The sequence below is a fragment of the Terrapene carolina genome, unplaced genomic scaffold (genome assembly GCF_002925995.2).
Source record: "Terrapene carolina triunguis isolate 2854851 unplaced genomic scaffold, T_m_triunguis-2.0 Scaffold62, whole genome shotgun sequence".
Classification (NCBI taxonomy): Eukaryota; Metazoa; Chordata; order Testudines; family Emydidae; genus Terrapene; species Terrapene triunguis.
The window spans coordinates 33038166-33053355 of record NW_020664413.1 but is presented as its reverse complement, the minus strand read 5'-3'; the positions used below and the strand labels follow the sequence as shown (position 1 = coordinate 33053355).

At 39.0% G+C, this 15190-nt stretch overlaps 1 protein-coding gene across 1 annotated transcript in view; it reads left to right on the top strand.

Annotated features, from left to right (window-relative positions):
* The window catches only part of GRB14 (growth factor receptor bound protein 14), a 65678-nt gene that overhangs the window by 24231 nt on the left and 26257 nt on the right, over positions 1-15190 (top strand). Inside the window, exons 3-4 of the mRNA XM_024204704.2 lie at positions 8934-9055; positions 11009-11083. Coding sequence (XP_024060472.1) covers positions 8934-9055; positions 11009-11083 — 197 coding nt within the window. The remainder of the gene's footprint in view (positions 1-8933; positions 9056-11008; positions 11084-15190) is intronic.

The window sequence follows — 15190 nt, the reverse complement described above, 5'->3', positions numbered from 1 at the left end:
CACAGTTATTGATACAATACATATTTTGTCATGTAATTGGAACCCTTCAATCCTAATGTTATTAGTTGTTGCTGAAATATCAATCTTTTAGTTGTCACTTTTCTTAAGATATTCGAACAAGGGGCTAGTATGGGAATTTTTAAACATCTATGAAGTACTATGTTGAGACATGTCCATTCCTTTTAGAAAATGAGATTGAGACCATCAAGTTGTTTCACTTAGGCGTACAAATTCTTCCAGTAGTAACTACTGAGCTCTGCTGAATGTGAACCAGCACTAAGGCACTGCATTTCCTAACCAATCCTCTGAGATGTCTGGTTCTCCTTCATGTGTAATTTTAGTAAGAGACTATATTTCCCTTTTTTAGTCAGTCTGCCTTCTTCAGGCTGATGTTAGAGACTAACAAGGTATCAGTAGGTATGGAGATTAGTTCTCTTTCAGGATGCCTCCTCCTTCTGTAATACTTAATAGTTAAACCAACTCTGTTTGTTCTTATTCTTATTTATTATTATGACACAAATTTAGACCCTTTTTAGGTGTGTGATATATTCACAAACTGATCTTCTTTCTTGTAAGCAAATGAATTTACTATTTGTAAGTACTATACTAGATGAATAACTTTCAGATTGTGGCTTGTGAACAGTTTGGTTGACTGGTTGTTATGTATTGTACTGTTGTGTGATTTATCCACTAAGACAGACACACACCACTTTTTTTTTTTTTTTTTTTATTTCAACTGCCTGGGTGAATGACTGAAGCACTTGAAACAGGATATAGCAAAAAGCTCATTTCCAGTAAAACATTTTTTGTATGAGTAATAATTAATGTTAAAATTCCTGAATCTGTCATGGACACAAACATTTTCACTAATATCCAACAGCTATCCAAATACTTGTGATTTTTTTGACCCCATGAATCAGAGTGAACTGAACATGGTGCTTTTTATTTGCAAATAAAGTCACAAGTCAGCTGTTATTTATATAAAAATGACATTAATTATCACAAAGTCATTGGAATATGCTCTCATCTGTGTACATATATTTGAGTAGCTACTTGCACATTCAGATGGATATGTACCCTGAAAGGGGATGTGTTTACCAGAAATTATTTCAGAATCCGGTAGACCTCATAAATTTTTTAACAATTTTTAGTGTTTTTTTACCTTTGTCATGGACAGCAAATACTAAAATATATTTTTGGTTATGCTTTTCTCAAATGTTTAACCTACAATTCCTTCTCTAACAATTACGCTTATCACAGGTGTGTGGGATTTTTTTTTTAATATCCACTGGATGTCACTATTGTTCTTCATATACAGGTACTGTACCAGATTTATTTTAGCAGAATAAAAGGTAGCACTTGACTCTTAGGCTGTGTTTACACAGTCCCACAATTCAGACTATAGGGTGTACAAATTGCAGTGCGCATTGGATTGCCTCACTGTAATTCCCCTAAGTGGATGCTGAGGGCATGAACTAAAAGGTACTTAGTTTGCAGTTAAATAGTCTTGTTTAAAGAGGACCATGTTAATGCGAACTAGGTATCTTGTAGTTTGCAACAGCAGTGTCCACACAGTGGAGTGCACTAGTGTGTGCTACAATTCACACCTCCATAGTCCAAACTGAGGAGCTCTGTAGACAAGCCTTTAGGCTATGTCTACAGTTGGAGAGGGGAGTGTGATTCCCAGTTCCAGTAGACATCAAGCGAACATGCTAAAAATAGTAGTATAACTGCAGTTTTCACAGTTCTGGGCTAATGCACCTCTATTATCCCTCTGTGGTCTGCTCTGAGACTTCCAGCTCCCCTGCCATCACCTGTCTTGAGGAGAGACATACCTCTCTCTCTCTCTCTCTCTCTCTCTCTCCCCTATCCGGGGATTTCCATGCTGCCCACTGAATTCTCCAGCAAAGCAGACTGCCTCAGCAGGCTGGTTTGCCTTTCTTCTTCAGAGGCTATAAACAGCGTAATTGCCCACAGTTAAGTGACCACATAGTTCTTTCTAAAATAATCACATTTATTCTTAAAGTAAAAGAATTATGGAGAAAACATTAAAAAGAACCTACACGCATGCAAATTATCTTACCAGAGATTACCCTGACTCAACAAGGTCTCTGGCAGGTAAACAGTCCTGCAGACACCACCAAGGGGTTTTCCAGTGGAACTAGCACATCCATGAATCCGTGATTTTTGTTTTTCTCCTTTATACAGTTTAGGTCTTTGTTCCTTAGAGACCAGGAATTAGGTGATCAGATGTACAATGGGTTTCTCCACAAGGCAAATCTTTTAAAGGTTTGGTCCGGAGGTGGGGAATTTGCATTTCCTCCCCAGGGTATTTTCCTAGGAAAGCCACTTAATTTTCTCCCCCTCCAAAATATACTACTTATCTGACCTGTTGTTTTAAAATAGGCCTTTGAAGCTCATAACACTTCCCAGGAGACATTTGTCATATCTCCTCCCTAGAGATGTTATATACAATCCCACAATAATACATAACCATTTGCATTTTTAATACAATGAATTCCTAAGATACTTTAACTTAATTCAATAAGGTTTGTCCAGAACATTGTAGGAAATAGCTGTATCTGTCAGAGCCGTAGCATGGTGAGCAGTGGCAGAAGCTACCAACAAGAGTATGTACCCAGAGTATTTAGGTGGGTCCGTACTCTGGGCGGATAGCTTGTGCTGCTGCTGAACATGCTGTCATGACTGATACTATTTTTAGAGTGCTAACTCGATGATGAGAGTTAGCATAAGCCTATATGCTTGAATTGGGAATCACACCCCCAGCTCCAAATGTAGACGTAGTTTTAGTCAGTATTACATGAACTTCATACTTTCCTGGATGTAGTTTTTATTCATAACTGAGGCTATTGTGTAAAATAATTATATGTAGCACCATATATCTCACATACCCCTTTATGAATTATGGACCTGTCAGCCACTTCAAAATGTTTGTGGTGTGCATTTCTTCTTGAAAATATTGAAGGCGGCTCTGACATACCCACAGAGATCCAGATTTTAGTTATGGCCTTTCTCCAGATTTTCTCACTCTGGCTGCCATTGTCTGGATGCAGAGAATCCTGTGTTACCCTGTTAGTTATCCTGGATTGAAGCCAAATTTTGGAGAAGAGGTGAGCAGTACTTTCCACCCCTTTTCCTTATGCATAAGGACACATCCTCATCCTCCCCCACTCCCTTATTCTCTGGAAGGATCTCCATGCTGATCTCCTTCTCCAGCATGGCAGAGTCATTTAGAATGGAGTATGCAGTTTGTCTGGGTGCCACAGAAGAGGACCTCTGCCATGATTGCATCAAGCCTGTGGACCTTTGGTTTGTTGTGAGGAAGGTGATGGAGTTTTAATGGCTTATTGAGGCCCCACAGAGTTAGAGACTTCTCCTAAGACACCTTCAGCACTTGGGACCTGGCAGATAGACCCATCTTTGTTGATTAGGGATTTCTTGCAAGTTAAGTCCAAATATTCATCTAATTGCCTCTCAGCCCAATCCACCTCAAAGAAGAAAAGTTCCATCATCCCTACGTGTATTCTCAGTTGGATAATCGAGTCTCACAGCAAGGAGTCTGGCATTCTTTCTGCCTCTCCTTCCTCCCAAGTGGAGGATCTTGGGTTTCTCAGTGAGGGCACGTAGGCCTGAAGCCCTCCCCTCTGGCTAAGCCCCCAAAAGGGCACTATTTAGGAAAAGGAAACAATCCCCAGGCAAGGATGAAATCTTTTCCCCAAAAGAAAAGTCGAAGAGCCCAATAAGATAGAGGACACAAGCCAGAAAGCATTCAAGATACTCATCCTCTTCCATCAGCTTCAGCATCTCCCCTGAATGAAGGAAACTCTTAATATTGGACCATGATAAATGCAGGCCAGAGTAGTAGGAAATGGTGGCCACTATCCAGATCTTTCTAGAAAAAGAGGATGAACAAACCAAGTCCCGGGGTAAAACTCTTCCATCCAAAACCAAGATAGAATTTTGCCAATTCCCTTCATTCTGTGACAGGTTTCAGTTAGGAACCTAGTCTGCTGAGAATCAGTAATTGTATGTTTTCATAAGATGAAGTGGTTCTGAGGATGCTGAAAAATGTCCACAGCCAAAAGAAGCCTTTTTACATAGGTCCCAATAAATAGCCTTGTCACCTTTCTGCCTGAAGATGATCTCAGCATTTATCAGGCAGGCCTTCAGGGGGAAGAGCTGGGCAAGCTGCTCTACTGGTTAGAGCAGGGGATGGGGAGTTTTGGACTCATATGAGTTCTGTTGCTTCAGTTCACCAATCTGGAAAATGTCTAAGAATTCCTTACTGTGGTGTTGAGACTTAATGTCTTTAACAGCATTTTGAGAGTGCAATGATTTCTACTGATTACTTTCCTGGAAGTTCCTTTGTATTGTTTATGTGAGCTGCCCAGAGATTGTACTGTAGTCTTAGGGAGTCCTTATTCATATTCAAGACTGGATAGACGGCATTGTTAAGAAAAGTAATCCAATCACAGGATTGTTTTAAAGTATAGTACTCTGTTAATAGTTCAATTCCTTTAAAAAGTAATCTGAATCTACATTAGAAGTTTTATAATCTGCTACCTTAAAAATCCATTGGGTGGAGTTCATATGCTATACCAAGATCTTTACCTATCTATGAGGTGATGCAGTATGTCTTGTTTTTGTTCCAAGAAGCAAGACTCCAGGAGATGGTATTTATTTAAATGTCACAGTGCCAGCAATTTAACAGTTCAAATAGCATACCAGAACAGCACTGGCTTTCTGTAAAAACTGGTGCAGAACAACAACAAAAAATTGTTTTAAGACAGCACCTCAGTTCTTGATGTTTTTTTTCCATAAATATTAAAGATGCATTTTGGAGAAAAGCTGTGTGCCTGGTTCAGTTTGGTTTTCACAGAGAATTTTTGAGAAACTATATCGGTTGAAACAACGAGGAGTCCTTGTGGTACCTTAGAGATTAACAAATTTATTTGGGCATAAGCTTTTGTGGGCTAGAACCCACTTCATCAGATGCATGGAGTAGAAAATACAGGAGCAGGTATAAACACGTGAAAAGATGGGAGTTGTCTTACCAAGTGTGAGGTCAGTCTAACGAGACAATTCAGTTAACAGTAGGATACCAAGGGAGGAAAAATAACTTTTGTAGTGGTAATGAGAGTGACCCATTTCAAAGAGTTGACAAGAAGATGTGAGTAACAGTAGGGGGAAATTAGGTTTAGGTTTTGTAATGACCCAACCACTCCCAGTCTTTATTCAGGCCTAATGTGATGGTGTCCAGTTTGCAAAGTAATTCAAGTTCTGCAGTTTCACGTTAGTCTGTTTTTTGAATTTTTTTTCTTGAAGAATTGCCACTTTGAGGTCTGTTATTGAGTGACCAGGGAGACTGAAGTGTTCTCCTACTGGTTTTTGAATGTTATAGTTCCTGATGTCAGATTTGTGTCCGTTTATTCTTTTGCGTAGAGACTGTCCAGTTTGGCCAATGTACATGGCAGAGAGGCATTGCTGGTACATGACGGCATATATCACATTGGTAGATGTGCAGGTGAACAAGCCCCTGATGGTGTGGCTGATGTGGTTAGGTCCTAGGATGGTGTCCCTTGAATAGATATGTGGTGTTAGTGTCCCAACTGAGTTGTTGTTTTAAAAAAATAAGTCATTCAGTGGGAGTGAAGGTCATTTATTTCCCAAATCCTATGGTATTTAGTAGATTATGGTGGGCTGCTGCATTTTTCCTTTGGATTAGGCATGACGTAATAATAATAGCGGGTTTTCAGGACTAATGTCAAATGTTTAATTAAAGTCCCTTTAATTAAGGTGGCTTTTTACCTTGTCACCATTTCATCAGAGGAAGCCGATTTGGTGGATTTTTTTAATAACATTTATTTAAGATCATAAACAACTATATGGTTAACTAATTTCTCATACTTCCTTCAAGTGCTAAAGAATATAAAAAATACATTGGGATTATAATATAAATAAAATTAGTCAAATCAAGGAGTTAACCAATTCTAATTTGTATTATTAACTAAAAAGATAACCGTTTAAGATGAACAATTGATCTGATCATTGCATGAGCACTATCTGTATATGTGGCCTACAATGAGCCCACTTTTTTTCCTACTTGTAGAATTTAGCTGTGTGAATGTAATTACTTACTCAGTGGAGATTTGGAGACGACTTGGCACAGTAATTAATCTAGGTCTGCAGACTTGACTGTATTTGGGCTGTGGATAGTATTTCTTGTTTTGTGAAGGTGGATGTTGCCACAAGAAGTGAAGACCATTGATGGAAAGAGGCTGCAATTGTAATCCTACCCTTTTAATTCTTTCTGGGCCAAGATATTTCAAAGTAATTTTTAAAAGATTTTGTGTGCCCAACTTGAAATACCTTAAATAGGGTCTGATTTGCAGAGGACAGGTGCTCCACGCTTTTCTATTTGGGCCTTCAAAATCACTTAACCTTTTTGAAAATCTTGGCCTTTGTGTTACCTTAATACAGCATTTTTTTTTTTTTTTTTTTTTAAGGGATAGAAGTGTACTGTTTTTCCTCTTCAAGATCGCTACTTCTTTTCCAGGAGCATGCGAGCTGCCTGCATACACTAGCATGATGAGGGACAGCTGCCGCTAAGCTTGGTGCCCACCCCGGTGGGCAGGGCTGGGGGCAGTACAGCTGCATTGGAGGAGCTGCCTGGGCTGGGCTCTTGCTCCTGTGAGTGGTGGCCTGACAGGCCGCTGTGGTTCCTGGTAGAGCCCTGAAGCTTCATGGGTATCCGCTTTATATCCATGGATATTCACAGCCGCAGGTACAAATTTTGTATCTGTGCAGTGCTCTACTTTTAGTATTCGTCCTAACAACGGTTTGCTGTTGTACCTTTAACATTGACTCTTTGAGAAACTGAGAAGTCTCCTGAACTCCTTTTTCCTTTAGATTTTATTCCCATGGGCCATTACCAACCACTTCTTTGAGTTTGGTAAAGTCTGCTTTTTTTGAAGGCCATTGTACTTATTTTGCTGCTCTTGCTCCTTTTCCTTAGAGTCATGTAATCATCATTGCTTGATCACTTTCACCCAGATTGCCTTCAACTTCAGATTCACAATGCTGTTAGTCAGAATAATGTCTAAAATGGCAGTTTTCCCCAGTTACTTCCTCCACCTTCTGAAACAAACATTTGTCCCCAATGTATTTCAAGAATTTAATGGACATTTTGTGTTTTGCTGCATTACAATCATTCTGTTCACACAGTCCTGGAAAGCAGTGTTGCCAGCTCACAATTTTATCTCACGTCTTGAGATATGTGGTGTTTCTTAAAGCCCCAGCTCCTGGACTAAAGTGACTATGTAAGAGTTTCAGTAATTTTTTGTAAATTAAGCTTAAAGCCCTTATGGAATAAAGCTTGAGAATATGAACTGGCTGTACCTTTTAAAGGCTGAAAAACGAGAGGGAAAATACATAGAACCCTCTCTCTCTCTCTCTCTCTCTCTCTTTTATTTAAAATATATTGTGCTCTTGCATTTTGGCAATACTGGGGTGGCGGGGAGAGAGAAATAAAATAAGGTTGTTGTGTAAAATTGTATAATTGGCAGGGGGACCCAGGAACAGTAGTTGAAACTATTTTAAATTGTTGATTTGTTGGAACTAATTAGATTTGAAATTGACAGTGACCCTTTAAGTACAATTCAATAAAGTTCCAGAAAAAATATTCCCCGCTTACATTTAAAATAACTTGTTTCCTCATTGGTTCATGCTGTCAGCAAAATGAAAATTGCCCACCAAATTTTTTCCTGTGCACTGAAATGTATTCTTTTTCTTTGTAGCACGAATGATACATGAGTTGTTTGGTTTTTTTAAATAAGTGATATCCAATGTACAGAAATAAATTTAGTCACAATCCTGCAAAAGGTTATGCATGGGCTTACCTTTACACACTCTAAGTAGTCTCATTGATTTCAATGATAGTGCTCCTAGAGTTTGTAGTTAAGCACATACATAACTCTTTAAAGGATTGGGGCCTTAAATTCTAAACCATATTTCCTTTTGTACAAATGTAGTTTAGTATTTTTTTACATTGCAGGAAACTGTCAAAAATGAGATTAAAAACAGCTTGCAGAGGAGATGCAACAGTATTCTGAAATCTTTAGAAAGAACTCTGGAGCAGACATAGGCGAATTGATTGGTTATTTATTATCTATTTACATAAGTCCTTTGTTTGCCATTTGTTTAGATTTTTCTAAATCCCCAATTACTGTAAAGTTAATTAGCAATCAGAATTGGTTTTCAAAAGGTTCAAATTCCCCACATGGCTTTGCAGATCTAAATGTCTGGCATCCAACCTAGCTAATGAGCTCACCTCTATACAAATGGGATCACTTCTAATAGCTTTGCCAGCTCTTGAGTAATTCAGGATGAACTCTTCCAATGTGAAAAAACGCTTTATGAATGAATGTTGGGTATTTTTGTAATTAACCATTCCCCTTAATTAATTTTGGCTCCAAGTCTCTAATTTCTCAAAGAAGGAAGTTATACAACTAAGAAGTCTAGCTGCCAAAATCACCATCTCTCTATTCCAAGCTGTGTAAAAACGTTACAGTATGTAATAAGTTGGCTTTGGAAGAGGCAATACCTCATTTTGCATTTGTGAGAGATTTTAAAACCTTATTGGTGTTTGAGGAAGAGGAGGAGAAAATTAGCTTGCTCACCTACTGCAGACATTCATGCTTCATGAGCAGAGTTGGCTTATAAAAGAGCACTGTATAGAATACTGACTTTGGTGACAAAATGTAAAACAGACTTGATGAATTGAAGGTGTTCATATTACTTTGTTCATGTTGGGTTGAACATAACTCTTCATTTGTGTCTGAGCCTAAGTTCTCATGGGTTTACTATGATGGTGGGCTTGTGTGCAAGGCTATGTATTTTTCTTTGTTTTACAGAAAGAATTATAGAAGACCACGAGTTGGTAATTGAAGTTCAGTCAAACTGGGGAATTGAAGAAGAAAATAGACTGTATTTTAGAAAAAACTATGCCAAATATGAGTTTTTTAAACACCCAGTGGTAAGTCTGTCTTCTTAAAAGCACTGTTTGGGCAGCTGCTACTGCTGCCCTGACATCTGAAGCCATGTGGCATAGTGATGAGGGGGAATGCCAGAAATGCAGGAGGACTTAGAGTGAGCCGTAAAATGAAACGGAACCTAAATCTACCTGTGACCTGTTAAAAGGAAAGGAAGAATGATCTTAAATCACTATAGGTATGTCTATGCCAGAGCTGGAAGGTGTAAATTCCAACTTGAGGCGACATGCCTGCATTAGCTCCAATTGCACTAGTGTGCTACAAATAGCAGTGTAGTCGCCACAGCGTGAGCTCTGGGAAGGGCTAGTACAAATCTATGGTCTCCAACAAGGTCATACGTAGGGCGGCTCCCCCCCATACCCCATCACCCTGTTCCCCACTTGCCCTACTGTGACTACACTCTAGTTTACCACACTAGCTTGATCAAAGCTAATGCGGGTATGTCTCCTCAAGCTGGAATTTACACCTTCCAGCTGTGGTGCAGACATACCTTTAGGGACACAAGAGTTTGGGTTCTGTTCCTTGCTCTGCATGTATTATCTTGAGCAAATCACTTATCACTCTCTCCCTCAATTACCTATTTCTGAATGGGGATAACTCCATCTCACAGAGATGTTGCTAAATTAATTAATAGTGTGTGTGTGTGGGGGGGGCGGGGGGTGTCAGATATTATAGTGGTCCATGGAAATGACTTTATATAATTAGACCCAGTACATTGCATGACCATGGTCAACCAGCCTTGGTGGGCAATATAGACTAACCAATCAGGGCCCAACAAGAAAGGTACAATCCTAAGAGGAGGTGGAATTTAGAACACTGTATCAAAAACACTTAATTAATCCTAAAAATAATACACGCAATCATTTGGAATGAAAGTCTCTGGTGACCAGCTACTTTACGTACTTTGAAGGATTTAATTTGGGAATTTTCGGAGCTATTATAAAAGACTATAATTTTAGATCTGGGGCCAAATCCTCAACTGGTGTAAACCTGCATAGCTACAGTTCAGTCAGTGGAGCTGTGCTGACTTACACCAGCTCTGGCCTATAATATCTCTCTTGTATTTTTGCAAGTTTCCACCATTTGATCCATATTAATATCATGCAGAATAAAGAGCATTCACAATAAATCAGAGAGGATTTTTTCTGCATTAGTAAAATATAGCATAAAATATATTAACCAACATTTTGTTTCAATGCGATTTAAATAAATGTTTTTGACAATGTATCCCACTTATTTCCTCTTTCCACTGGGATACCATATCAACTTCAACAAATTGTTCCTTTTTAAATGAATTTTCCCTCTTCCTAGATAGTAATATATTGATGCCTAGGGCTGGCCTATACAGCGTGAAGGGGCGGGTGAATGATTACCTGACAATCTAAGGTTACAGCTACACTGCAAAAAAACAAACAAAAATAAACAAAAAACAAAAACACAACCTGGCAGCGAGTATGAGCCTGAGTCAACAGACTCGGCTCATGGGACTTATGCAGGTTTCAAACCTTGGGCTCCAGCCCAAGTAGGAACATCTATACTGCTGCTTTAGCCCCATAGTGTGAGCCGAGTCAGTTGACCCAGGCTCTGAGACCCACTGGCACAGGTTTTTGTAGTATAGACATACCCTAAGTATGGGCCTTCCTGACTTGACTCAGCAGACTCTTATCCCTGCATTGAAATCTTGAGGGGTGGGGGAAGAAAAAAAAAACGCTTTGAAGTCTGCTCTCACAAACTGAGCAGGTGAATCTACAAGATACCACAATTTGAGGCTATTTTAATGCTCCCTCCCTTTCCTAAATTATTTGAGAGTGGGGAAATCTCATTGTCTTTTTGCTCTGTGCAATTGGGTGGTGGATCTGTTTATATGTCTAAGAGAAATCTGAAGGTTTTTGTATTCACATTTCCAGAAGTTTTAATAATACGTTCTATTGTAACAGAATTATTTTCCAGAGCATATGGTGTTGTTGTCAAGCGAGACCAGTGGAGTGATAGGCCACACACAGATATTACAGGTATGCAGTATTTGCATTAAGATAAACCAATTCACAGCAGAATACCTCAATTTCAGGTGTCTAGTTTGTGTGTACATAGTATTTTGTCACTGACAGAATTGTAGTGACCTATTGGACGACTAGAGAGACGTCTTGTCATGAAACATAAAGATAATATTCCTCCACTGATACAACAGCACCTGGAATGATTCAGTTTTGGGAAATTCATTGCCATAAAGATATTGACCAGTTGGAGGGAGTTCAGAAAAGAACAAAATGCAGCAAAAAATGTTTAGGATCAGTTGGGTGGAGTAACTTGCAAGAAATGATTGAAAGATTAAAGTAGTTTAGCCTGTATAAAAGGATGGGAGTCCAACAGTCCTCAACTGTTTGAAAGTGGTATATGCAAAGGAAAACAAGGAGTTTAACACACTACAAGTGGAGTAAAGGGATGAACTTAATGAAAGGAAGATTTAGACTGGTTAGCAGGAAAAAAAAAATCTTACGGCTGGCACGGTTTGTTAGTCTGTGGAATGCTGCAGTCTTCCAAAAGAAGTGGTAGCACCTAGTACAATGGTCCATGACTTCCAGGCTTCTAGGCACTATGGTGATACAAATAATATCCACAGCATGTTTTAAATATAAGCTGGATGCATCATTTTAAATGTAAAATGGGGAGCAATCTACAGAATAGAAAACAATCCTGTAGTGGCCATGAGATGGATCCTAAACAAGGATCTTCCCTAACAGATTTATTTGGGCATAAGATTTCGTGGGTAAAAAAACCCAGTTTACCCACGAAAGCTTATGCCCAAATAAATGTTAGTCTTTAAGGTGCCACCGGACTCCTCGTTGTTGTGGATACAGACTAACACGGCTATCCCTCTGAGACACATCTGGGGTTTTAAATGAGTAGTTTCTAGGTATGATCTGATGATTTTCATACCTGGCACAAGCTTTTACAGCATAGCTCCAGCCCTGTCCCTGCTCTCTGGGAGAACAACCAGACAGACAAAGGGGATTTTTCCCCCCCGAATTTTGAAAAGTTCTAGCCTTCCCATTGGCTCTTTTGGTCAGGTGCCAACTCCCTTCCTTTTACTTATGGACTTTTTAACCCTTTACAGGTAAAGCAAGTAGAGAACAGCTACTAACAGGGATTTTATAGCTAGCTGGCTGGCTGGGTGCCCATAAAAGGGAGTTCCCCTGTCCTTCATTTATCACAGATGCATTTTACAGAAAGGAGAGCTCAAGTGAGCGGTTAGGTTTGTGTCAGAGTTGAGATAAAGTATAGATCTCCTGATTCTAAGCCCTGCTGTGGGCAAAATGTTGAAACTTAGGTGCTTTTAGTTAGGTCCCTAAAATCATCTTCAGGAACCTTAAAAAATCTACCCTTTGAAAATCAGGCCATTTTTCTTTTGCTGCCTAAATACGGATTTCAGAGTCTAATTTTAGATTCATAGATTCATAGATTCTAGGACTGGAAGGGACCTCGAGAGGTCATAGAGTCCAGTCCCCTGCCCGCATGGCAGGACCAAATACTGTCTAGACCATCCCTGATAGGCACCTATGTTTCAAAATTTTGGCCTCTGTGCTAATAGAATTTAGCATCTCTTTATCTCAAAAGTGATCTGATAGTTTGAAAGAAATATTTGACTTATTTTTGAAAACTAAACTATATCTGCTAAAAACCTGTGCGCAGAGCAAGTTTAAGGGGCCTATGTACCACTGAGGCTACGTCTTCACTACCCGCCTGAATCGGCGGTAGAAATCGATCTCTCGGGGATCGAATTATTGCATCTCGTCGGGACGCGACAATCGATCTCCGAATCGATGCTTGTACTCCACCAGCGCAGGTAGGAGTAAGCGCCGTCGACGGGGGAGCCGCGGAGGTCGATTTGCCGCCGTCCTCACAGCGGGGTAAGTCGGCTCGGATACGTCGAATTCAGCTACGCTATTTGCGTAGCTGAATTTGCGTATCTTAAATCGACCCCCCCTCCCCTTAGTGAGGACATAGCCTAAGTCACTTAAGTCCTCAAATATAGTGTTTAAACAGTGCATAGTTTGTATGCTGGCCTTCTGCATAGGGGTCAGTTTTACCCCAAATATGAGATTACAGGTTAACTTGTAAATCAGTCAAAACTGGATAAACCGGTATTTGTTACTATTTTTTTTACATTGTATTGTCTGATTATTTATATTTGGTGCAATAGGACTTGCTAGACATTAAGTACAGAACACCTTTGTGAATTACAAAGCCATCATGCACATTTCAGCAAAAGCCATTCAGTAGATCATTTACACTATGCCACTCTTTCCTTGGAAATTTCATTAAGACAAGTTAATAGGCTTGCATTATTATCTGTGACATTCTTGGTCAAGTATCAAGAGAGATGTTAGTTTTAACAACCCAATTTTGAAATTCTTAGTTTTCTGTGGGTTGAGCTATATGCAAGTAAAATATTCTCCAACTATGTGTTAAACATTTTTCTTGCCTTTTGTTATAATGCAAGAGTAAGAGAAGGTAAGAATTTTGGCTCCTTCCTTTTAACTCAGAGCTAAAATACCTACAAAAATGTACTGATTTGTTTTCCTTAGTTATTCTCTAATAGTCATAGAAATGTAGGGGTGAAGGGGACCTCAAGAGGTCATTAATCCCGCCCCCTGCACAGAGGCAGGACCAAGTATACCTAGACTATCTCTGACCAGGTGTTTTTCCAGCCTGTTCTTAAAATCCTCCAGTGACAGGAGTTCCAGAGCCTCCCGTGGAGGCATATTCTGGTGCTTAGCTATCAGATGTGCATTGATTTGTAAAAATTGTTTCTGTAGCGCTTCCCAAAGAGTGAGAGGTTTAATCCCTGCCCCCAACAAGATTTAAACCTAAAGAAGAAGGTGAAAGGAGTGCGATGCATAGATGGTACGTGGCTGTGTCATGGTCTACTTTAGGGAGGCACAGTATTTGTGCATACATTCCTTGGGCATTGAGTGTGGAATCAGTGAGCATAGCTCACATTCTGGGTTTTCATGAATGTGATCAATTTTAAACATAAAAAATTAATGGAGCAAATGGATTTTAAACCTGAGGCCTTCACAGTAATATTAATAGAATATGCTGATATTTCATTTTTTATCTGTTTCTTTGAGAAATTATAGATCTCGTAGTATGAATGGATTCATTTATAGTTCACCTATTTCTGGTAATTAAATGTGAAGCTGAAGTCTTCAAATGTAATTTAAAATCAGATTTTTTTCACTTGTAAAACCTATTCAGTAGCTTGCACCATAGCTTACTATAGTAACACCCCCCAACCTTTTCAATAACAATATATGGATAAAATCTCATGTTCTTACAAATACTCCCATTGAGTTGATCATGTGAATAGGATTAGGCCCCGTTTGAGCTAATTTGGATAATGGGCAAAATCCTAATCCCATTGAAGTAAATGGTAGTTTTGCTATTGACTTTGATAGGGGCTAAGAGTTCATCTTTTACTTATATGAATAACACTTCTGTGTTCTTGTACTATTCAAAACTTTTGGCTGCAGTGTTTTTTGGGACCAGGATTAATTTTTTTCACTCTGAAGAATATTGTTAATTATTTTTGTACTTTGAGAGTAACAATTTCACAATTGTTAGTCTGTAAAATTATCCTGATGATTATGCTTTTCAACTTTTTCTTTAAGGGTAGCTCTATTCTCCCCAAGTCCAATTCTTCAATAGATGCAATTGATATTCAGGTTCTGTAGGTGTACTTTGAGTTCAGAGTGCAAATCTTGTATTGACTAATTTAGCTGCTTCTTTCTTATTGCCTTTTCAGCAGAATGCAAATACATTAGAAAACACGTGTAGATAGCATATGTACGAGCCATTTTTCACAGGCAATGAAACAAAGTATTTTTATATAAATGTAGAATTTATGTTAAAGAACAGGGCACATTTCCTTTCTAGACAATTAAAATAGTTTTTGTGTGAAATATATACACAAAAATGTTAAGACCATGAAGGCTGCAAAGCACTCAATTCTGGCATGTCCGAACTTTTGAGTACTTGACTTTGCAACCTTAATGTTCTCTTTAATGTAGTTGTGTGTGTGTGTGTGTGTGTGTGTGTGTGTGTGTGTGTGTGTGTGT